Source organism: Epinephelus lanceolatus, chromosome 11 (genome assembly GCF_041903045.1).
Source record: "Epinephelus lanceolatus isolate andai-2023 chromosome 11, ASM4190304v1, whole genome shotgun sequence".
Taxonomy (NCBI): domain Eukaryota; kingdom Metazoa; phylum Chordata; class Actinopteri; order Perciformes; family Serranidae; genus Epinephelus; species Epinephelus lanceolatus.
Window position 1 is genome coordinate 31,892,513 of NC_135744.1, and position 25,452 is coordinate 31,917,964.

At 39.9% G+C, this 25,452-nt stretch overlaps 2 protein-coding genes and 1 long non-coding RNA gene across 4 annotated transcripts; 1 reads left to right on the forward strand and 2 right to left on the reverse strand.

Annotated features, from left to right (window-relative positions):
* Positions 1-8,134, reverse strand: LOC117263900 (uncharacterized). Its single transcript, XR_004502221.2, has 3 exons — positions 8,058-8,134; positions 7,677-7,747; positions 1-423 (listed from the first exon to the last, which is right to left on the reverse strand). It is a non-coding gene; the product is annotated as an uncharacterized LOC117263900 (long non-coding RNA).
* A 464-nt stretch (positions 8,135-8,598) lies between these two features.
* abhd11 (abhydrolase domain containing 11) lies at positions 8,599-14,683 on the forward strand. The gene is made up of 6 exons (XM_033610561.2): positions 8,599-8,853; positions 10,475-10,613; positions 11,005-11,178; positions 11,407-11,577; positions 13,095-13,276; positions 13,706-14,683. Exons 1-6 carry the CDS (start codon positions 8,729-8,731, stop codon positions 13,839-13,841), a joined length of 927 nt encoding a protein of 308 aa, XP_033466452.1. The 5' UTR covers positions 8,599-8,728; the 3' UTR covers positions 13,842-14,683.
* Positions 14,684-16,568: 1,885 nt separating this feature from the next.
* bicdl2l (bicaudal-D-related protein 2-like) lies at positions 16,569-25,234 on the reverse strand. 2 transcript variants are annotated; one of them, XM_078172517.1, is made up of 6 exons: positions 22,875-25,234; positions 22,077-22,196; positions 21,829-21,987; positions 20,278-20,363; positions 20,025-20,145; positions 16,569-18,019 (listed from the first exon to the last, which is right to left on the reverse strand). In XM_078172517.1, the coding sequence occupies exons 1-6, from the start codon at positions 23,436-23,438 to the stop codon at positions 17,663-17,665; spliced, it is 1,407 nt and encodes a 468-aa protein (XP_078028643.1). In that variant the 5' UTR covers positions 23,439-25,234; the 3' UTR covers positions 16,569-17,662. The 2 variants fall into 2 exon arrangements, with proteins under 2 accessions (XP_078028643.1, XP_033491992.2); XM_033636101.2 differs by having other exon boundaries at positions 20,278-20,360; positions 22,875-23,426.
* Between the last annotated feature and the right edge of the window lie 218 nt (positions 25,235-25,452).

The following is a 25,452-nucleotide window of genomic DNA, read 5'->3' on the forward strand; positions in this document are numbered from 1 at the left end:
ATCATAAGTTTTATCAGGATGCAATATTATACTGATTATTTGGGCGACAATAAGATATTCCTGGGGGTGTAACAGATCACAAAATTCATGGTTTGGTTTGATACGACACAGTGGTGTCACGGCACAGTACATTTTGACCATGTACCAGATGCAACATACTGTTTATATCCATAACTCTCGACATTGCCGTCATAATTCACAATGAAACCAAAGTGGCTCCAAGCGTCAGACCTGTAGGTTATCAGAGGATCTTCTATTTCTTGTCAGGTAATGGTGTTACGAACCATACTGCAGTGAGCTAGCTTAGCACAGCTGCCTCCAGGCGTGTCTCACTGCAGCAGAGTGTTTCGGTTTGGGGGTGGAAGGGACAGACGGCATGTTGCTTGTAACGTCGTGTGGGCTGCCACGTTTAGTGCAGTTGCACTGAGAACACAAGATTGGACACAATTTAAGCGGTATATTTACTTTTCAAATGTAATGGGATAGTTCAGTGAACTGTTCAGTTTGTGATGCGTATTGAACCGAACACCTCGTACTGAACAGTTCAATACAAATGCATGTTACACCTTTGATATTTTCTGATATCACAAAGAATGCCACGATTCAACTTGATTTGATTCAACACAACATCAGCAAATATTCCCGTTGTCTTTATCTTGGCTGCCTACCATCACCATTGCCTGCCTGCTGCTAGGTCGCTAGCACTGTTTAAATGTTTAGAGATCAGGTGCACGCGAACAAAAATCATGCCACAGACGTGTCATGGGAATTTCAAAATAAAGGCGTGTCTTAAAGATATGTAACAATGTTTTCACGTTCATCGAATCGATCCAGATCGATCATTACACCCCTACTTATTGTACAGTAGCACATCAGTGCCAACAAACTAGTAAGCTAAATTCAAATATCACATTGCCTGCATGCTTGTGTGCATGCACAATAGAAACATTGCTCCACAGCGCTCCTAGTGGTCAAAAACTACATAGGGTACCTTTAATAAACTTTCACAAACATTAAAATAATTTAATATAAAGGGAGAAGAAGAAATAAACCAATTAAATTAATCATTATTATCACTGCACTGGAGGGTCTTAATGTGAAGTTAATCAGTGAGCATCTGATTTTGTACACTGTGACGTTAACAAAGTGAGAACTGAATTTGCATGACAGGGCAGAAACACAAAAAGAAAAGGTCAAAACAGTGCTGTGACAAGAGAATAAAGGCCATTGCTCTTTTTGAGTCCACTGATGTTTGAACATCTGAATGTCAACTTCTCTTTCCAGCAGGAACACGTGAAGTTGACAGGTAGCAGATTTCTCAAAAACAAGATGATGACTGAACGGCAAAGTCCAACAAGCACCTGATAGAGGCTCTAGCTCTCTCATTAGCTCAGGTTATCACTGATTTTTTTAACCTCACTGACTGATGGACTGTAAAGTTGTGTAAAGCAGATAAACTCTGTTGCAAACACTTCCTCAGGCATGTGTCAACAAAACTGTTGTATTTTAGATAATTATCAGTCATTACATAAAGAATACCTCACCTGCAAAATGTATACCAGTTACTCATCGTGTGTTACCTTGAATTTGTGAAGAAAACTTTGTTTTTCTTGTATGCTTCCAGAGTGAATGGGGAATCCAAAAAAGGCAAATATTGTCCATGAATTGAAGTCAATGGGGACCATATTTGACAACAGCAAAACTATATCAAAACATCTGTTTACAAACTCTCACACAACTCGCGCAGAGTAATCCAAGTCTAATTTATCCAGTCCTATGCTCAGTGCTTCTAAAACACATGCATTTTAGCTAAACCATTCCAATATAAAACACTTTCGCCTCAGAGTAGCATGCCGAGTAACGTGCCTGGACTTGGTGTGGATATGAGCACAGGAACACTACTCAGCTGTACACATGCCCATAAAGTAGTGTGGCTCACTCGGCCTCACGTGTTTCTGTTATGGCACTGGCTGTGCATCAGTCTTTTTGCACTGATACGCTTTAAAAAAATGTTTTAGTGAAAACGCATGATAAATGAGACTTGGATTACACTGCGCGAGTTGTGTGAGAGTTTGCAAACAGATATTTGTGCAAATTATTCAGATTTTTTGATGTAGTTTTGCTGTCATTAAATGCAGCCCCCTTTCACTTCAATTCACGAGAAATTTCTGCCTTTTTTCGTATTCTCCGTTCACTATGGAGGCATGTGAGAAAACTTCAGTTTTCTTCATGAATTCAGTGTAACACACGGTGTATAATTGTTACTGTCATTCTGCAGGTGAGATGTGATTAGGCAGTGCTACCACACAAAATGCAAGATATAAGATAGGTAAATTAACACGATAAGCAAAAACACAGTACAGTCTACCTATTTATTGATTACGTATCCTCCTGAGACCCTGTGTCTTCATATAAGAACATCACATTTTGGGTTTACCTGACCTTATACTTCATTCTGCGGAACTTAGACCTGTTGTCCTCGTTCTTATTTGTGCCATCAAGTGGCAGTAAGAGCACAATACACTAATCCATGCAAAAACAAGATGGCAGCCATCTCTGCCAAGTCAGTCTGCCGCTGATCCCGACACAAATGTGGACAAGGTCCAAAACCTGATCACATTTTATGGTTGAAACTTGTTTATTTATGATTAATAATGTTTGTAGTTCAAAATGGCGACAAATTTGGCCAATTCTAGCAAGAGTAACAAGCTAAGATGCTGTTAATTAGGAAGTACTAATTTGAAGACTATGGGACTTTATTGTTGTCTTGTTTGAGGACACTGGGACTTAAATATTGTTGATTGATTGCTGATCCAAACAGCCGGGAGAAATTAAAATTGCATATCAAACAAAGTTGGGTCTCAGGAAGATATTAGGTTACTTTTCTAGACTCTCTATTTTGTGTTTGTAAGAAGACACAGATCACTCTGGTTATTTGGAAGTAGCATGTTGGCTCATGCTGTTGTCCATCAGAGTCAAAACTTCAGTAATTCCATAAAAAATAATTTAAGAAACTTTTAAATTAGTTACTTAAAGAACCGCAGTGCAATTCAGTAATATTCCAACATCAGAGTCAAAAACATGAACATGACCAGAGCCTCCACATATTTAATTTTTTTTAAACAATATAATAATTTATCTGAGAAAATGAGGCACCACAACAATCAGAGCTTTGTTCTTTCCAGCTGTGTCATGCGGTTGTTTTGCTGGTGGTATTAATATGTCGACAGCGAGTTTACCTACCCCCTTACTTTTAAGAGATGGCTGTTGTGCACTGACGTTTTCCTTGAAATCAGAACATTCCTCTCCTCTCCCAGAGTGTCCTGATAATCCTGCAACTCTTATCAGGGAGCTTTGAGCTGTCTTTTATGAGTTAATGAGTCGTCAAACTATTTATATCTGTAAATACTGATAAATTGGAGCTGTTGTGAAAGACTAAAATAGCAACTAATTGGACGGAAATATTCTAGTATCACCATTTATGTCATAACGTGGATAAACAATAAATACCGCTTTTAATATCAGGACAAATCCTCTCCGAGACAGAGCTTTCCAGGAAAGTGTCTGTCTTAAATTCTTTTTATAATTTATTTTACTTTCAAAAGACAAAATACATAAAAAACACAAAATTAAAAACTGCTCCATATATAAAGAAACAGTGCCACTGACTTTGGCACTTTGTTAAAACAGTAGGACAAATTCATACACTAAGGCAGAGTTGGCTTTTATTATAAATATTTTAATATTTATCACCATTTAATATTATTATTTGGGCCCTTTTGAAACCTGCTGAATATTCTCCATAGCCTATTAAATGAAAACAAAGTGGTCAAAGGTTGATAAAGGTGATATGGACACTGAAGCTGTCACAGTGCACATGTGAAAGCAGAAGTTAGAGTGAAGCAGAAGTGAAGATCTTTTGTTTTGTTCATCAACAGACAGGACATTCATAGATTTAAAAAACACTTGTGGGTTGGCTCATGTAATGATCCTGTACATTTATTAAAGCAACTTCTGTGATCTTCAGTTTGGTGTAAAAGACTGAACATTTGTGGGACAGCAGTCTGCACACAAGTTGTCACACACTGAGGCCTGTCAGTGGAGGCAGCAGATCGGGACATCAATAACATTTTGGTTTATGTGACAGTCTGGTGACTTATCTTTGCAGAGGTCTTCAGCTGAAACACAATTTATGATTTCATAGTGCAGCTCAGAGTATACTGGTCATTAAATAAATGTCCCACATACGATCCCTCGCTGTTACTTTCCTTGTATGTTTTTCCTCCTTTGTGATAACTCAGATTGGATTGTGGCTTAAAAACCAAATGTGTTATACTGTGGCATCATTGCTAAGAGTGTACTATAGTATGTTTTGTAGATATATTGTTAGATATTAATCTTTAAGTAAAATATGTCATTTTATTTTATTTTCAGGGTGCTGTTTAAACCTTTGAAACCTGAATGAACCGTTCTGATTTGTTGTTGTTGTTTTGTTTTGCTTGGAAAATATTAGCAAGAAAAAGATAAAAGCTGACAAGAAAATAAAGTGAAAATCAGCTATAAAAATACATAAAGACAGAAAATTCATAGAAAATGATTCTTAAAAAATAGGGAAAAATGTCCAGAAAACCAAGCTATGCAGTTAGAAGAATAAAATGAATGACTGAATGAATGTCCAGAAAACTATATTTATGATTAATATGATTTTATATTCAAACTTATGTTATGGAATAAAATAGATATGACTGTATTTTTCCATTTTAGCCCTTTTTCAGGTCATTTTCCCATTTATTGTTTTTTTTTTTTTTTTTTGTTACTTTTATTGCTAATTTTCAGGTAATTTATTTGTTTAGCCCATTGTTGCTTTTTTATTTCGTTTTCTTGTTAATTTTCTGGTAATTTATTTGTAACTTTTTACTAAATTTTTGCTAATTCTGGGTCATTTCCTGTTGAGTTGCTCACTGCCTTTTTCCCATGTTTTTGAAAGAAATCAAGCCAAGGTGCTCACGTTTCAAAGGGTTAACATTTAATAAAAGATAAAATGAAATGTGTGGGGACAGTTTAAGCAGGTCAGCTATAAGAGCATCACCAACTTAAATGATGACTCTATGAAAATAGTGGTTTAAGTTTTATGTCAACATTTAAGTTCAAAACAGACAAGATACCATGTAGGAAGAGCAATGACACGTTTGCCAAAAATCCTTCATGTGCATCCACTTTGAAAAGAGCAGGTTGAGAACAAAGACTTTGTTTGCTGTGGTCTGTGTAGCATGAAGAGGAGCTGACGTTTACTGTCTGGACGCTCGGCTTCATTACACAGTAAAGACCACAGTACTCAAGGCTGCAAGCTCAGCAAAATCTGTTCATTCTGGAGTCAAATGAAAGAGCAAACTTAAGTTTAAAACTGTCACCGACAATCTCTGTCTATCTTGACACAAATTTAGTTCCATATTCTGGCTTTAAGCAGTCTCAGGTTCACTTGACCAATGGTTACTGAATCTCAGATTATTATTTTTGTCTTATTAGGACAGTTTATTTTAACCAATTGGCCTCCCTCTTTCCCTGCATGTATTTTCAATGTAGTTGTAAACGGATACCGGTAGCTATATTGGATTTATCTTACTGTAGATCCTTTAATGGTGTGAATAAACTCTAAATATGCTATTGTGCTGCAATTTTCCAACAGGCTGCCAATACAATATCCCTTAGAATAACTTGAATTATTTGATTAAAGACAGCATTTCAAATAACTGCATCACTGAAGATGCTGAAAAAAGTCTTCTAGCACCACAAACTTCTTGCTGGCAGTGTTCAATTTAAGGAAAACTGGAGTTGTGACACAATGTTGAATAGAATAAAAAATGCTCTCTCATCCACGGATTCCCTTTTCTTCACTCGGTTGGGTCTGTATCGTTTCCTCCCCCTCCCGGCCTCTGTCTGAAGCCATCACTATGGTGACAGCTCCCAGCATGCTTGATCCCAGCAGACACGTCTCCCATAGCAATGAATGTTTGGAGTCCCACCATTGGAGGCCAGGTTCTCCGTTTGTTTTTATGTTCCTGTACATGACAGGAGCCACGCACATGAGAACACCACAAAAATAAAAATATTCAACACACTACAAACTTTCTTGTTGTGCAGTGCAAAACACAATGTAGCAGTGGTCCCCAACATAACACATGGTGTTTGACCTTTTCTAAAATGACAGAGCAGCCTGGTGACGGCACCAGCCAAACATCAAAACAATCACAGATCTGATCCCCACAGTGTGTCCTCTCTGAGACAATGGGTGACCTGATCGTTTATTGCCAGCTGTTCTCACAGTATGAGCAGCTCTGTTTATTCAGTGCAGTAAGGAAATCATTTGTTAGGTGTGAGAGGGTGTAGCCGTATCCCTGTGGCGCCACCTAGTGACTGCACAAAACAATGCGTATTTATTTAATTCTAGGTGCTGCTTTTCCTTCCTCCTTGTGTCCAAACGCAAAGTGAATACATTTAAGAGAGGAACAGTGGGTTTTATAATGTTGATTTACAGATTTACAACTCTATGATTTTATGAATCAGTTAATCCATGTTTTAAATAGTTTTAAATGTCCTTCTGAATTGTTTTGTCTGTTTTATGTCCATTATGTGTATTTTCATGTGAAGATTTTGTGCTGCATTTCTTGTATGAAAGGTGTTATATAAATAAAGTTTATTATTATAATTATCATTAATAATAATTACTACTACTACTACTAATATTTATTTTATTTTTTCTCTTTGTTTCGGTTGTTGTTAGTCTCCAGTATCCTTGTTTTTTTTGTTTTTTTTTGCATATAACTGCAACTTAAGCTCATGTCTTGTATGTTAAAGGAAAATCTCTATAAATAAAGTACTAAAAATGAACCTGGACTGTTAAAGGACTGAATATGGAACTAAATTTGTGTCAAGATAGACAGAGATTGTCAGTGACAGTTTTAAACTTAAGTTTGTTCTTTCATTTGACTTGAAAATGAACAGATTTTGCTGAGCTTGCAGCCTTAAGTACTGTGGTCTTTACTTTGTAATGAAGCTGAGCATCCAGACAGTAAGCATCAGCTCAATTTTTCTTTAGACTATAGTCTTTTTGAACAGCACATTAATGAGGAAAAAAGTGGGGAAAAGGTTTCAAAAGAAACAAATCCACATAGACGTGTGAAATCAAGAAAAGTAAACAACTTCAGGGTCGATTTAAATCAACATAGGCTTAATCAAACAAAGTCAGAGATATGACATATAAATTCAGCTTATTGTTTCACCTGTTAACCTTGAGGGGTAACCTTAACCCTTCCATGCATGAATTATTAGGACCTCAGTCAAGGTTTTCTTTTCTTGAGTGTTTTATTCCTCTTTAGACATGAAAAAATTATGAAGTTATGTTTTTTTAAACATGCATTTTTTAAAGAGTTTTTCACATGTCCACTTGGTTGGGCAGCATGTATTTAAGTTTTCAACTGAAGAAATACAAACCAGTTTAAAAAATGATGTATATTATGTGAATCTATAAAAAATGTATTTTTAATGGTGTTAAACTAATGTGTTCACATATTTTAACATGTTCATATACTGTTCAATGCCATGCAAAAGCGCTGAACTCTTCTCCTGACTCCTAAGTGTCTCCCCTCTCTCTTTCTACTCCTCCCTCCTGTACCTACCTCCCTCTTTCAGCTCCATCCTCTTCATGCCTCCCTCTAGTGAACTTTATCATTTTTTCTATGAACATTTTCTGCAAAAATCACCAAAAAATACTGTCAAAATATTGTTTCTGTTACAAAAACTGTAAATTACATTCTACTAACATAAATCAATTGATTTACAGCTTTGAAAATCACTGCCAATGAAGCATTTTAAGAACAACAAAGCTGCAGTAATACTATTATTTGTAGTGGAAATATAGCCAGCAATGCATGATGTCCAATTCAGTGGACAGATGATTAATTGTAGTTTCCTCACAACATAAAGTGAATACTTGGGAAATTTAGCAACAGTATTACTCTTTAGATGTTACTTGATTTTTCCGGATTTTATTTACCCACCAGGGTCTGCTGTTATAGAAAGATTGGCAAGATATTCTTGAGCTGCACAACATTTCTTGCATTCTGTCGGCCATCTTGGTTTTAAGAGATTTGTGTTGCACTAACACCACCTGGCCAATGGGTGGCAGTGTATAGCATGATGCACAAGGGTGTACTCTAGTGACTAAATGCAACTACAGGATCAAAACCCATGCATATACAAGAGAATGGCTTTTAAATAGCTGTGCACTGTAGTGACCACTATGCATGAAAGGGATAATGTAGTGCAGTCCGCCTTGCAAAATTTATATGGCATTATAATTTACTGTGTTTTTCCTTTAATAAAGACATTTAATCAAGATGAGTGCAAATATTTAGGCTACCCTAAGATTAAAGACTGCTCTGTAGTGTTAAACAAAACATTATTTATGTTCATTTCAATCTGGATATTTACTTTAAAGAGACAGCGCTGCTCCTGAGCCTGCGAGACCACGCTCAGGGAAAGGAACACACGCTAATCACCGGTGCGTGCTACGTCATGACGCAGCGGCTCAGCTGTTGACAGGGGCTCCTTTCAATCTCGACCTCCGGGACTCTGTGCACGCACACTCACCGAGTCCCTGCTGTCATTGTGGCCGTTTTTAAACGCACATGCTGTTTGTAGACCACCCGGTAACGGAGCATATGCTGCCATGAGTGCTTTGTGTCGCTATATCCATAGAGGACTGCTGAGCAGCCGGCCGTTGTGTCGTTTATTCCCCGGACAGCAGGATGTTTGCGGGGTGGCTCCCATGGTCCGATCAGCCTGCTCATCCAGGTATCCCTGCTAGCTCCCCGGCTAACTGATGCCCTCTCTCTGCCTGAGCTGTGGCGTGGTGGTGCTGGTTTTGCTGGGGGGACATGACAGCCTAACGTTTCTCTTTTTTAAAAAATTTTCGTTATTTAACCGTTGGAATTTGTCACCGTGTCGTGTCTTCGTGTCGTCATTAACCGTTAACTTTACACAGTTTATATAAATGACATTCAGTCGACTGGTTAGCAAGAAGGTTAACCTCCAGCTGAGCTATTGTCACACAGGATTTTATTTACAGACGCTCTGTCTGTTGCTTTATTTAGCTTATGTAGCGACACAAAACGATGATAGTTAATACTGTGTACAGTAATAGATGATATGTTGTGCTACATAATCGCTAAGCCACCAGTTTATTAGGTAAGCCTAGCTAAAATGAATGCAGCCTAACACCACACCCCCTTTATTAAACCTTACATTTATGAATGTCACACTGTTCTGTTTTTGTGAAAGCTGCCTTGGAGAGGGATTGTTTCAACTTATTGTCTGCAATATTGCTTAGACTGAGTGTTTGATATTTTGTCCAGCCCATTTCTATCGATAGTAAAACACCTCTCTGATTTATTGCAGAGCTGTTGCACCAGACTGCATTAGATCTAACCAGGTGTACTGGGGTGTAGCTAACGCAATCTAATATATTACAGTCAAGTTCTGGATCTGTGAAGAGTACAGTTCAATTTTTTCTAAGAGATGAGGATTAAATACACACAACAGGGCCCATGAAATCATCATAGAGTTTTGTCCTGAAGGGATTAGCTGATTAATCAGTTAGTTGATCATCAGGCAACAAAATGTTGACAGCAGATTAGTCATTGAAGTAATCTATCAAGCAGTTGGCCAAGTGTTTGCCGGTTCCTGCTTCTCTAATATGAATATTTTATGTGCTTTTTCTGGTTTATGTTGTTGCAAATTGATTATCTCTGGGTTTTTGGGCTTCTGGTTGAACAACATATGTCATCTGACGATGTCACCTCAGGCTCTGGGACATTGAAATGTCCACTTTTCACGATTTTGTCACATTTTATAGGCTGAATAAATAAAACACAACCGTAAATCACAACCCTAATACAGTTGAGTCAGCACCTTTTTATAAAACTCAAATATTGTATTGCATTATTAAGTAGGTGGTCACATAGCTGTGTCTTCCCCCTGTTTTCTTTTGGTTTAACATCTGCAGTGGCACATTTGAATTTAAAGTGACTTCTCTGATGTACACATTCATGTCAGGTAATATGTTTTCATATAAAAGATTACATAAACTTTTTAAAAAGTAATGTATCTGTACATGTATGGTTACCTAATGTCGTACCAGTAGATGGAAGCAAAACATTTTCAATCAAATATGTCACAAATCATTGACCAATGCTGCCACTGCTGCCTCAATATCCCGATATCCTGTTTAAAGGAGTGAATACAGGAATCTCTGCAATTTTTTCTTTACCTAGTCGAAGCATCAGTCCCACTCCCTGACAGTTTAATCAGTTTGCAGAGTTTTATTACGTAGATGTATCACTGTTCTTGTCGTTGTGACACAATTCTCATCACCGGATACTAACTCGTCAACATGGATGGTTTTTTTTTTCCTCAGCCAGCCAGTCAGCTTGACCTATGATGTCTTTGACGGGAAGGGAGAGAGCACTCCCCTGGTGTTTCTCCACGGCCTCTTTGGCAGCAAATCTAACTTCCACTCAATAGCGAAGTCCTTGGTGCAGCGCACAGGTCGAAAGGTAATGCAGCGATGAAAACATCACACCTGTCTGTCGTTACACCAAAAACAGTTCACCGTTATGTGTTTGAGTTTGTTCCCAGCAGCCTGACACTAGACCTCATACAAAAGCAGGCATGGGAATGCACAATCAACCAGTGTGCTGTCAGTCATTTGATACAACACCCCAGCAGTCTGTGCTATTGTAATAAATACTGATAGATAATCTGCTCTTTGGCTTACTTAAAGACACTCATCACCTCGTGTGCACAATACAGCCTCTGTTTGTGCTGTCACTATCCTGAGCTGGGGCCAAAAAAAAACGATGCAGCTGATATAAAAGTGTTTTTGTTTCCGCTCTGTTGGTGCTTTCCCACCATTCCAAGTGTCCTAACTGTCCTTTGTCCAGTTAGGTGCTGACTGTAGATGCCCGTAACCATGGCACCAGCCCTCACAGCCCGGAGCTGACCTATGAAGCGATGGCTAATGATTTGAAACACCTTCTCACCAAACTGCGCATTGAGAAGTGCATCCTTATCGGCCACAGCATGGGAGGGAAAACGGCCATGACGACTGCCCTGACGCAGGTTAGCAGCCGAGACATGTCACCATGAAATAATGGTGACGCTACGGTCCTCTTGCTGGATGCCACCTGACCTTTCTGACTGTACATTTTCATCCTCTCTGAACCTAATAACCCTCCTCTGCTCTTCATGCCACACCCCGCTGTCCTGTTTTCATTTTGTTATTGGTTTGCCCCCATTGTCACCTCTTGTCCCATTTGTTTACCACAACCTATCTGTGTCTGTTTGTAGTCTAGTTTAGTGGAGAGGCTGGTGGTAGTGGACATCAGTCCAGCCCAGACCACCACACGCACCAACTTCCGCAATTACATCCAGGCCATGCAGGACATGAAGATCTCCAGTGACATCCCACGTTCCACTGCCAGGCGGATGGCTGAGGATCAGCTGCGCTCTTTGGTCAAGGTCAGGACTCCTTTTTGATTTCACGCTTTTCACTGTCTGAAATAGTATATAGTTAGATATCAGATGTGAAAGTTGATATGTCGAACCAGTTGTCTCTGTACACATCCTGGAGATTCAGAATGATATTAGCATTCAGCAGAGTCGTTTTTGTGGCCACCTGATAAATGTAAGTCCAATATTCACTCTCCCTTTAGCTCTGCTTTTGGTCTATACCAGCTCCTGAGGGAAATGTCTATCTCATTAGCCGTTAATTGTCGAACTTGGTGCATCAGCTCGTCTCTAATTGTGTCTGTCAGCTGTTTGGTGGTAAGCAAGTACTGTACAGCCAGTTGTTAGAGCTTGTTTTTATGAATACAGCTGCCTGCTGTGGCTGAAAATGACCCTAGGAGCGCAGTAAGAGTGAATCAAAACAGTGGAGTTGTGTGCTGTGAACCAAATTAATGAGATGTAGGCTGAGAGACACTGTGCAGAGGCAGGTGATAATTCTCTTTGGCCTCATCAGTACAAGCAACACCCCTCACCTGTAAGGCCCTGTTTACACCTGGTTTTAACATGCGTCCTTGGTGTTGGATCATAAGTAGACATCTCCAAGTACAGGTGTGAATGCACCAAATGCGTCCTCAATGTGTCTCGAGATCCAACTGCTCAGACCACATTCGGAGGTGGCCGTGGCTCTTTGTCACCACCCCCTGCTGCTGCCACCTGCTTTCTTCCACTTCCCAGGTAAGACGCAGTTCATCTCAAATGATGTCAGCATGTTGGATAAAGGCTGCTAACCTACCACCTGCTAATGTGTTCTCACCTTTTTTCTCTGATAACTTAAGATCCAGATGTTCAGGAGGTTTTTACTGGGAGCTGGATTGTTTGCAGAGGTCTCTACCTCTCTGTAACAAACCAACCCTGTTTTTCTGATGCGGCTCATCAGAGAGGGGCTGCTAGCTACGGTGACAGACATAAATGGCCCTGTCTGGAGCCAGTGTTTGGTTTGTCCGTTCTGGGCTGTTGTAGAAGCATGGCAGTGCAACATGGCAATCTCCATAGACAAGGACGCGTTCCCTTTGTAGATGTAAACTGCTCATTTTAAGGTAACAAAAACACACTGACTCTTACTCAAATATATCCCCCTAAATTCCACACCGAACCTTTAAGATTTTACTCCTTATAAATGGTAAAGGCTGTAAGTGTGCATAGAGCACAACAAACCTACCACGGCTTAAAAACAACAACCGTGTATTTGGTCTTTGCAAACAGAAGTGATTCATGTGTTTATTTGCATACGGAGCGGGGAAGTGAGATCCAGTCACATGGATACGCATTCTAATGCCAGGCATGAACAGACGGACTTGTGATGGAATCACCCAAGATGCATGTAAATACCAGGTGTAAACAGGGTTTAAGCATTCATGTGATCCATTGTTAATGTAAGAATATTGATTGTAGCTGCTTTAAAGTCAAACTCTGACCCTAAAAATTAGTCTGTTTTTAAATCAGTCTGAAAGTGTCTGTCCCACCCTCAGGAGCGCTCGGTGCGTCAGTTCCTGCTGACTAACCTGGTGGAGCAGAACGGCCACTATGCCTGGAGGGTCAACCTGGAGGCCATCTCAGCGCACCTTGATGAAATCATGAGCTTCCCCAACTTTGACAACTCCTATGACGGACCCACGCTGTTTTTGGGTGGAGCCAGTTCTGCTTATATCAGGTTTAAAACACCTCAGACACAAACTGTACATTGTTCTATAGCAACAGATACATAAGAGCAGAATAATGACATTATATATATGATATAAAAGAGATAGATAGATAGATAGATAGATAGGCTGCACCCAATAAATATATGCTGCATTTATATATAATAAATAGAAAACCCAAATGACAGTAAATGTACAATTTAACCAGCTAAAATCTTAAGAAAAGCCTCCACAACACCCCTGATAACATGATTAGTCACTTTTCATTTACATTTATTCAGTGGTAACCGAATGAGTGAACACACCAGCAGTGTTCTAGATATTAATTGGCTTTTTTACCGTTATCTGTTCATCTTCCTTTCATCTCCTTCGCCCTCACACCACCCTGTTTAACCTGATAATTTAATCCATCCTTCTCTGTGTCTTCATTCCTGATCCAGCTCTGAGGATTACCCCGAAATCCAGAGGCTGTTCCCTTATGCTGACATCCAGTACATCCCAGATGCGAGCCACTGGATCCACGCAGATAAACCCTTAGATTTCATCAGCTCCATCATCTCCTTCCTCCAGTCCTAGCTGCCTCCTGCCGACGCCTCAGAACTTTTTTAACGCTCAGCACCCCTGAGCGTGCCCTCACTGGAAATGACGGTTAGTATTCAGCAGCTTCAGCAAGAGTGAATGGAGCCATTAATGATGCTAATAATTCCCAACACTGGACCAAACTCACCCTTTTAGAGCAGTCCTTACCTTTTAAAGATATTAGTGTAGTGTAGCGTAGGTGAACTTTTCTTTTGTCTAGGTATCTCTGCCAGACAGGTAGTGTTACTAGATTGGCTGGTTTCTAGATGTGTTTTCATTGATTTTTAGCTCAGTAGGTCGACAATATATAACTTAACGGGGCTGTTTTGGAGGTGATGTACTAATCCAAAGAAACTCTCATTTGCACAGTGCTTTCTTTATGATTAAACATTTATGCCAGTATGATAGAAACGTGGCTTTAGGCCAAGTACAATCTGGGACTGATGAAGTGGACCAGCAGTAGGATGTTCAGATGTGAAAGTCGTGACAGCACTGGAATGAAACAAATACTGTATATCTGAGAAGCTGAGTGAAGAATGTGCAAAACTAAAGTTGACTCTTTGCCCAAGGGAGTTTGGTGCCGTTTCAGGAGGTTTGAGCTCTGCCAGGAGGCATTAATGCTGACTCTGTGTGTACAGATGGTTTGTTGTAGAAACATATTTTGATGTTGATAGTGATATATTGAATATTTTGATTTGGAACTTAATTTCTCATCTCCTCTCCTCTGTGTATCCGCTGTATGTCAGAGATGAGGATTTACAGGTCAGTGACTTTGTCACAACTCGAGGTCATTGAGAGCGCTAGTTATATTTTTATGCCAACATAATCATAATCGAAAACCGAGCTGAAAAACTCAAATGCAGTATTGTCACAATCTGTTTCCTGAATATCTCAGGTTACAAGTGGATATGCTAATTACTCAACACTTATACTATTCTGTCTGTCTGGCAATAAGCCGTGGTAATGTTGTTGTGTCTTTGTATTTGGTCAGTTCAATCAGTGTTTTGATGAAACATGTTTTACCGATTTATTATCCCCTATAACTTATCTTTACAACTAAGGCGCAAAGCTATATGGGTATCTCATAAATATATGCTGCAATGTATGTATGTCGTTATCTAATCGTACTAGTGTTATCATTTCTGTTACCATGGGTTTGAGCAGTACTGTCCAGTAGTGAAACTGCCATCTGTATGAATAAGCAGGGTGTTGTAAACGTGTGCCTCTTTTGTCAAGAGCTCCTTTTCCATTTCTGTAAAACTTGATAGAAAAAGAAACAAAAAACTTTTATTCTACAATAATAACTAGCAGACTTTAGATTGGCAGCTGGGTTGCCAGTTTTGTGTGAATTTTCTCACAAGGAAGCTTCGCAGATGAGGGTGTATCCCTTCATGGCACTAGATGTTTACAACAATCAGTGTTTTATGTTCGTTTGACGTGAATACAGAAGTCTAAAACACTTTAAATTATCAGACTTAAGTTGAGTGAAACTCTACTTATTTTATTCTTTTTCTAAAGTTCCGGTTAGTGAAGACGTGTATCCTCGTCCTCAAAAAAAAGAAAAAGAAAAACAGGACAGATTTGTCTTGTTGCACATAGGAATAAATTGTTGTGGTCGCTGACGTTTGAATGCAGGCCCTGCTTCAGCTTCTGTGGTGTTGCAGTGGGACAAGAGTCTATCAAAAAGGGGAACTCTGTCAACAATATAGGAGAGTGAATTTATTCAGTCACACTGACTACATTTACATGCATGTATCGTTCCAGCTTTCTGAAAAAGACAGTATTCCTACTAAGCCGTTGACATGGATGATGAAAATGACTATCTCACTAATATTCCTGTTTACATGCAGCCGTGCGCACTCCGATCAACGTGCCCTAACATGTCTTTTATTTTTTAAAGTTCTCCACTGGTGGTGGACTTGTTCAACCGTGCAAACACAGCCTCTCTCTTTCATTTCTTTAACCACCTTTTTGAAAAGGTTGGTGTTGAGATATTTTTGATATTTGTTGATACCCAGATCTTTCATAATGTTTCTCCTTTTGACCAGAATTGTAGGCTTTTCTCTTGGCCATGCATCTTTACTCCACAGCCTTGCAAACTGTTGGCAAGTTGGTTTGTGTACGCCGTATCCACAGAGCAAACTGTGGTAAAAACCTTTTCTGAATGCGCTATACATGCCCCAATATTGCGATTAGATCCCGAATAATATCGCACATCCTAATCGAAAAATGGTACATTCTCAATAAGACCTAATTCAGAATGTCCACACAGAATATCCTGTTTACGTCACCCCCTTAAAATCTGGAATATTGTCCTATTTGAAATGATAATGGTGTATTAGCGTGCATGTAAATGTAGTCACTGAAAAGCTGTTTGAAGACTAATCATCTGTTCATGATTGTATATTGTTTTACTATGAGCATGCCTTTTCTCTTGTCATCAGGTGTAAGTTTGCTGTGCTATATACATCTCAGTTTGTTGAATATGCTGCCACAATGGTGGCACTCATTCTAGATAATGGCATATATAAATTTTAAATGTGGGCAAGAAGCATATAGGAGTGGATTATATATTATTGAAAATGTACAAACTGATATTATACAATAAAATGATCTGCAACAAAGTTTAGTCATCTTTCTTTTGAACATTGAAAATGCAAGAAGTGCAGACGGTAAAGAAGCTAAAGTGATGTAGTGACAAACAGACTGCAGTCTGACTTTGTAAGGGGTCTGACGGAGCACTTCCGTAAGAATTTTATTTATTTACAACAGTATTCAAGAGATTAAATGTAAGGCATTCAAGTGTTACAGTATTAAACAATCACATGGCTCATTCACAATCACAGTTATGCTTCATAACTTTAAAGATCCAAAGCATGTTTTCCCACTAATACACAAAAGATCCCTTTCAGATGTGTTTTAAGAAAAATACTGTGCTTGGAATGATAATTTGTCTGATATAATTTTAGCTTGTTTAAACTTCTTAAGATGACATCGACTCCGCCCTCATTGAGAAAATCCAGATTATGTAAAAAAAATTGTTCATTTCAGAGGTTTAACTGCTGGACTCACGATGCCTCCTAAATCACTGAAAAGTCCATTCGAATAGTCAGAGGGGTCTGAGTTCTCATATGCGCAAAAAATGCTGAGTCACTGCTCTGAGTCCACTTAGAGGGCTGAAAAGGACCAAGATTGATAACACCCTTAATGTGCATCTTAGATACTGCGCCCTGTGTGTTATTATGATGTTGTTTCATGCTGGCTGTATAAAAACGGACAAACCGGTGAAAAATATCATTTCATCTCCAAGGCCGGAACTGAAATAAAAAAAGGAATACAGGCCACAGTCACAAAAGTCAAACAAAACGGTTGTCACGTTAAGAAGGGTTTCTCATGCTCACCCTCCTGTCCACTCATGTTTACCGACATGAATCCCTGTTAGTGTTGTTTTTGTCAACGGCCAAATGGTGCGTCGCTTTAAATTATGCAAGGAAGGAATGGTGGGGCTGCATTATCTTTTTTCATTTCGTAAAGGAAGGTCCAGTGTATCCTAAGTTAAAGGAGGTTTAAAAAAAAAAAAGGAAGCGTTAAAGCTCCTTCCCTTAGCGTTTAGAGAATTCAACCAGCTCATATCGTGGCTGGTTCTTAGAAACTTCCAGGTCCAGGTTGCAAACAGCCTTTTAGTGTCCAACTCTGCACACACATCATGTGGTCAAACCACAAAGTGACAATAGGCAAACACAGTTTTCACTCTAGGGCGACTTTAAATGAGCCTTGTGCATCAGGATGAATGCACTCAGTGCAAAGTTATCAGTGTTTTAATCGAGTGAAACAACCTGGAAGCCGTCGTCAACCCTGCCTTCTGACTCCTGCCCTGCTGCATCCTGGTCTCCTGGATGACTGTTCTTGGTCCTCCTCAGCCTGTCCCTCCAGTTGCGTTGAGAGGAAGGAGGCGTGCTGGGAGCCGGAGAAGCAGAACCCGCAGATCTGGGGACGAAGATTTGGTTGGAGTTGGTAGTGGGTGGGATGGGCACAGACAAAGGGAAGTTGGTTGGCCGCTGGATGGGGGGCTTGTTGTTTCTCCTCAGGATTCCCAGGCGGGAGGGCTTCTTCTGGGCCTGCTCCGCCTGCTGCTGCATCTGAAGCTGCTGTTGGATGATCAGCTGGACGTCCTCCTGAGTCAAAGGAAAACAAGCAGGCTGTCAGAGCACGAGAAATACTGACTTTAAAAAATCTGCAAATGAAAGACTATAAACAGTGATGAGAGACAGGACATGGGTGAAAGAGGGACAAGATAAAATGTGTTAATAAGCCAGATTTTAAAGCTGTGAGTGTGTGATTTTTCTTTATGTTTTATGTTTCAGATCAGTTTACACCAGGAGCCACTGGAAAATAAGGAACAGTATAAACATTACTTTCTTCTTCTTTTTGTTCCTTCTCAGGCTGTCCTGACTTCCAATTTTTGGGGATGGATGTGTCAGTGAGAAATATCTCAATACTCAAGCTCAAAGCTGGAATCATCGGTTTTTAGTCAGTGCAGCAAAAATGACGTGACAGTTAGCCACTGTGTTAGCATGCAGGTCGTACATTAGCTATAATAGCTAGAATAAAGAAGAATACTTTTCAAGACTTGCAACATCTTGTCATCTGTGGTCAAACATTTTCCAGTTTCAGTAGTGCAGGACCGACTGTGACTGACGTTAGATGAGAGCAAGTCGGAGTCACAAAACTGTCACTAACTTTAAATGTCCTTGTCTGAGAATTACTAATAATAATTTATGTAGATGGTGAATAAATAATGCTGGATAATTGTTTCTTAATTTATGGACCATTTGTAGCATTTAAATACTGATTTGGACATTGATTACCAACATTTGAAACTTTGAAGCTTCAAAGCCTTTGGATCGGCCCTATTTTCCTCCTATTTTGCTGTGTTTGGGACGTTCCTGGGCACAGCGTGCAGGCGAGGTTGGACTATATGAAAAGGTAGCAACAAGGTGCCAGACCGTAGGCAGCAGCACACTTCCAAGAGGAAACAAATATAGCAAGGCGAAATGCCAAGCGGACAAAGCCGAGGTTGGGTTTCACTTTCTCTGGCGATACTGTTTGCAAACAGCAGCCAACAATTCCTGCATAGTATACCTTCAAACCTTTAAGTATAACGTATTAAGTTGGCCCATATTATAACTCAAGTTTAGCCTTTTATTTAGAATATATTTAATCTAAAATAATGTGTCTTTTGGTGACCACTGATTATTATTCCAATACATTGTAAGTTTTTTTTTTACAGGAGAGGCCCTAAAGAAAATAGTTTTTAAACAGTGAAAAATAAGATCCTACCTCCCTCCCCACCTCAATAATTTTCATACAGTCCCTTAACTTTACCTCTCAGATCACAGGGATCGTCTGTAAAGAAAGAATGAAATTGTCTCCCACTGTGTGACCGAAAAAAAAAAACATAAAGGTACACACAGAGAGCTAGAAGTAAAGAAAAGACAAATATTTCTTAAAAATGGGCTCTTAACATCCAACTTGTTCACATTTTTAACATTTCACGACTTGGAAGCGAGTAGACTTTGATGTTCTATGAGATGATGTGTTTTCAGATCACTGAAAGATTGAAAAACAAACTAAGATGAAAATTATAACCAGAGACGGATTTGATCAATACAAATCATGTAATTGTGACAATAACATTTTGGCATTTTAGCTCCAAACGGCCAACACTTTGTGACACCGCTGCTCTCCCCAGTAAACCTGACAACACTAGCAAAGTACAGTGTTGTTTCAGTTTAACTCTGCAGGAAGCCTGGTGCTCACCAGCTGAACACGTGGGCCTGAGGCCAAAACACTGTGGCAGGTTACCAGCTGGCAGTAACGCCTGGATGTGCTGCTGTAATGTGTGGGAGTTTTAATTGAGTTTGTTTTGTGTGTGTTTCACAGCTGAATACTTTCTGAATCCTGAAAGTGACGTGTGAACTTTACACTAATTAGGCTGTGTGTGTGTGTGTGTGTGTGTGTGTGTGTATATATACACTGTGTCCTACTTTCCCAGATTTCTCACATTATCTCTATTTTGCTTAATATGACTCCATGTTAGATTTTAGTTTTTTTTTTATTTATTTGAGTTTATTCACTGGTTTTGTCTTTGTTAAACATTAAGCCCATCTCAGATTTTACCTTCCAGGCCTCCAGCTCCAGCGACAGCTCCAGACGTTTCTGCACCGCCTCCAGCAGCTGGTTGTTCAGTGACATCATCTCTGTTTTACTTCGCAGCAGCTCGGCCTCCATCGCCTTCTTCCTGCATGGTGGAACAGAAAGAACGACACATTCCTCAAAAATAGATTCATGTCTTTCAGCTTCCTTTTCACCCCCCTGATTCATCGGTTATTTAGAGAAGGTGACTGTGTGCATCATGTGTGCGTGTACTCACTTCTCTATGGCCTCGTCTCTGTCCCGTAACGCCTGCTGCAGGATAGCGCTGTCCTCTGCTGCTTCGTCTTTGCCGGATTTGAACTGTTGAATGAACCAACAGGAGGCAGGTTATGTTTTGTCACATCTCTGCCTTTAACCTGACTGACTTCACTCTCTGTTATCTGTACTTTTACAGGATTCTGATTTGATCTCATCATCAGTCACACATCTTGTGACTTTCTCTAACATACAGTAAAAACCAGACAGACTCAGATTACTGACACTGCCGCGTGTAAACCTGTCAGACCACATAGTTGAGCTCTGACACCTTAACAATGAGGATGATGCTTCATCAGGAGGGCACACGTGGTCTATCACCTGAGCTTTAATATCTATGTACAGGCCTCAGGGCTTACAGTATATTAAAACTACCCTGCTGACAATAGAAATTCCTTGCTGCTTTGCCAAAAATGTATTAATGAGTCATTTTTAATTGGCAAGTGAATACATCTTTAAATAGAGCAGATGCCACAACTTGTATCAAGTTAAAGTGGGAATAGAAGTGTTTCACTTTAACTTATCATTAAGTAAATGTTGACAATGTCATGGCTATAGAATAATGACCCCATCAGTGTTTAGATTGGTCTCCTATAAGCAGGATTTATACTTCTTCTTCGAATTTACACCATACCTAAAATAAAGGCTCTGCATAGATGCATACCCTACGCCGTAGCGTATTATGCACCTCTACCAAAATGTAACTACACGCCGCAGCGAAGCAGAAAATGAAGCTTTTATTTACTTTTATTTCACAGTTTAGGAACATTAAATTGTAAAGACAATAAAGCCCCCCAAAACAGCATTTTAAAACATATGAGTAGAGGAAAGTCTGCTAGCCTTTAGGCTAATTTTTGCAATGTAAAATGCCATAGGCTTATGCTAATACTGCCTCTCTCTGACTCTGCAATTCTGTCAGTCACAGGGTACGATCACCCCTGAGAAAATTAAGGCTTTAATTTACAGCACAAAGCAAGAGCGTCAACCATTGTGCAACCAAAACAGGAAGAGGATACAGATTTGTTATTCCCAGTAGCTGTTGGCATCTATCCGCGGTTAACAAAGAGTATCAGTGTAATGTAAATAGGGGACAACCAAAGTAACTGTGGAAACTGTGGTAGTTGCTCGGCTCTGAGGAAAACCAAAAGCGATCCAGTTCTCTTTGCAACAGCGGTGGCAACAATAATACCATGTGGAATTGCTGGGGCTGGATCGGGGTTAAAAGGTTTCTGTTTCCACTTTAATATATTTGGATTTTTATGGAGGTCCGTTTTTATGGAGGTCATAATAATGAGAAACTTTCTCAAAATACTGACTTACTTATCTCAAAATAATGAGAAACAACATGAAGTCGTTGAAACGTTTTTCATTATACTGCCTTATCAGGAACCTTCGTTCTATTTGTATGTACAAAGCAAACATTCTCCCAGGTGACCTGCCCAATAAAATCAACTCAGCCTGAGATTAATATGATAGGGGTAAGGCGCTTTATCTGAGTGGGTGCTGCTTTCACCTCTTTGGTGTGGTGGATTGCCAGTTCGCGGGCCACATTCTGCAGCTGGGCCAGTGAAGCATCCAGTTGGTTTTCCCCTTGAGGGGGTTCACGTTGGCTGGACTGTGACTCTGTCAGCGGGCGCAGCAGCCGCAGAACAGACAGAACCTCCTCTGTCACCTGGGATAGAAATGAACAGGCAGGAATTATTTAAAAAAAGAGTTCTGCAGATGTACAACAGAAGTCCTGGTACTGTGTGTAACTTATACCCTCTCTCTGTGATGGCTCCATCCCGGGCCATCTCTGCCCTCCTGCAGTTTGTCCACCTGTGCTTTAAGCTTGATGCTTCGTCTCCGAGACAGCTCCACCTCTCTGCGTACTTCTTTAAGCTGCAAACAATGAAGACCATATCAGTACATTTTTTACAAGTCACCACATTTCTGCTGCGTAGATAACTGTAGGCCCGCACAAAGAAAGTACATTGTGACATTTTTACACAGTGTAAACAGAAACTGCTAATCTAGATTCCTGAGTGAAACCATAGCAAGAAATCCAGTCGTACCAGCCCAGACATTAATCAAACGCTGCAATCAGCACAAATGAATGCATTCATACAAACACACTCAAAGACACACCAAGATGACAGAGTGTTTAAAGTTATTAACATGAAGTGTGAGGCACAAAACATTTCCCACCAACACTGTTTCCATCTCAACCCCCAACAACAAATCAAGCCCTGTCATCAGCAGATGTAAAATCATAAACGTAGTTCACTGCAGACTGAAGTTTACAGTGCTCTGACGTCAAACTAATTTTGATTATACTTCATTATGATGAGGGAGAAGATCTCTTGTTTTTTTTGGGACAATTTGCATCTTTAATGCTGTGTTTTTGTAAATACACTCCTGAGTGACGGTTGAGAATCTGGCTGCTCCCTGTATAACAGGTTTTGTTGTTTGACTAGCCTGTCTGCAGCAGAATAGATTTAGATTCATGCACTGCACAAGACAGATTTTCCAGGACAGCAACAAACCCTCATTTTAAATATATAAGGACTGTTATCCTACCGTGTCTGTGACATGTCCCAGTGTTCGCCGTCTGCCGAGCGGCCTGCCACTCTTGATCAGGTCTGGTAAAGTCCCATTTAGGTAGCTCCTTTGGAAAGAGCTTCCACCGTCAGTCTCCAAGGCTTCTGTCTCGGACTGACCTGTCCCCCCTGAGGTCAGCTCACCTGGATTGTCTTTCTCCTCAGACGAGGAGGTGCTCCTGTTCTCGTCAACGAGCTCCTCTATACCAAAGTCCTTTAAATTTAACTCAGCGAGGAGGCTTGAGGTGTTCAACAGATCAGCACAGCTTCCTTCATCAGAGACCAAATCTTCCTGCTCCGAGTCGTCTCCAGGTTCCTCTGGGTCTTCTGGTTCTGTTATGGACACTGAGACTGTTGGTTCTGGTTGTGTTGGCAGAACTGCAGGTCGGCAAGATGAAGATTTGTTCCTGAGCGAGTTCATCTGTCTGCCCTCCAGTCTGGTCAGAGAGGAGTAGAGCTGCTCGCTGGTAGTGACTCTAGGTCTCAGTCTCTCGTTTAGGACTGAGAAAGGCTGAGAGTAGTCCATGATCGGCTTGGCAGACATAGTCAATTAAACCACCTGAGGATACTGTCAGGATGTGTTTACACACTGAAGAGCAAGAGGAAGACAGAGAGTTAAGAAGGGAGGGTAACAAACAGAATGCCTCCAAACTTGTTTTTCCTGAACTGCATGCGTCTTCACAGGAACGCGACATGACATGATGTGATGTCACTGGAGGCTGTGGCTTCGTGTGGCCCGTGTGGGTTTTCTTCCTTCTTTTTGTCGTTACACAAACACATGACGTGCAAACATACCAGAGCTGCAGGGGAACAAAGGGAGGAGGGCTTTTGATCCTTTGAGAGAGAGGGATTATTCAGGCTTGACGCATGATACCTGCTCTTTTATTTACAAGTAACATAGATAAACTGAGCAGAGGAGATGGTGACCAGGGTAAATAGAATAATTTACAGCCAGTGTCAATGGAAGGCAGGTTGAATCTGTGTTGTGACTTATATTTTCCTTTGCCTAGTCAGCGATTCATTTCAGGAACTGAAACACATGGGGGGAAAACACCAGTTGTAGTCATTCCTTGCAGTCAAGAGGGTACTTTTTTTTTGGTCACAAATCACCCACATACATGAGCAGAGATGAGTCAGTGACACATCAACACATCTTATTTTATAACTGAATACTTAGCGATGTCTCTGTGATGTACTGAGCACGAGAAGAAGCTATAAGTTATTCTTTTCATGCAGGTGTGAGTTGATTTGAAGGTTGCAGCCAAAGAATCACCAGTTAATTTACTCTCAATTAAACAACTATTTTTACAGTTTATTTCCTTGCTTCAGAGGGACACATAATGTTCTGCCAGTCACGTTTCAAGTTGTCATGTCACGTTCTTCACTTAATTGTGTTCATAATGTGATCTAATAAAACTTTAATTATAGACCTAGTCTTTTTTTCTTTTTCTATAAACAGCAGCAGGGCAGGAAGTGGTTCACGGTTGTATTGTGTGGATTTACAATCTTAAGTGTTTTCCTTCTCAAAAACTCTGTACCAAATATTATGTACTGCACTCATGCCTCATATCTGCAGGAAGTAGGTCACCGCTTCACAAGGAAAGTGGGCACAATCTTAAGTGTAAAACTATTTCCTTTTCTCCTTCATCATCTCCAGTAATCTACATTTTATTCTAAATAGGTCAAATCTAATTAGAGTATGCAGGAAACGTTCTCTGTGACACTATTTATAGATCAGATGATGTTATCACAAACACGTCTCAGCAGGACATTTCTATATTCATCCTTCAAGACTTATTACTTTAAGGGACAGTTCACCCAAAATCAAAAATACACATTTTTAACTCTCCCCTCTTTTGGTATTTATTAATCTAGATTGTTTTGGTGTGAGTTGCAGAGTGTTGGAGATATCGGATGTAGGGATGTCTGTCTTCTCTCAAATATAATGGAACTAAAAAACACATTTAAAAAAACTCAACAGCAAAGTCTCTTTCCAGAAATTATAACCTGGTTACTTAAAATAATCTACAGACTTTGTTATGAGCAGTTTCATGTAGGAACTATTTTCTTTCTACCAAACTACACCCACCAATAGTATCACTGTGCAGAAGGAAGCGTGCATCTACTCATGAACAAGACGCTCCTGCTCATGACAGATCAAGATGTAAACATTAATGACGTCCTCCTTAGGTGAGCTGTAACATTAGCTAGCTCAGTGGTGCTAGGTAAGCTAGCAGTAGATGCATGTTTCCTTGTGCACAGTGATACCATTGGCAGGTGTAGTTTTGGATATAAGAAAATATTTCCTAAATGAAACTGCTCACAACAAGGTCTGTAGATTATCTTGAGTAACCTTGTCATGATTTTGCGAAAGGGATATTGCTGTTGAGTTTTTCAAGTGTATTTTTTGGCACTCTAGTCCCATTATATTCACAAGGCAGACATCTCTATGGCTGATATCTGCAATATTCACCGTCCGACACCAAAACAATCTAGACTGATAAACAATGTTATAGGTAAGAGGAAAATGTATTTGATTTTTTGATTCTGGGGAAGAA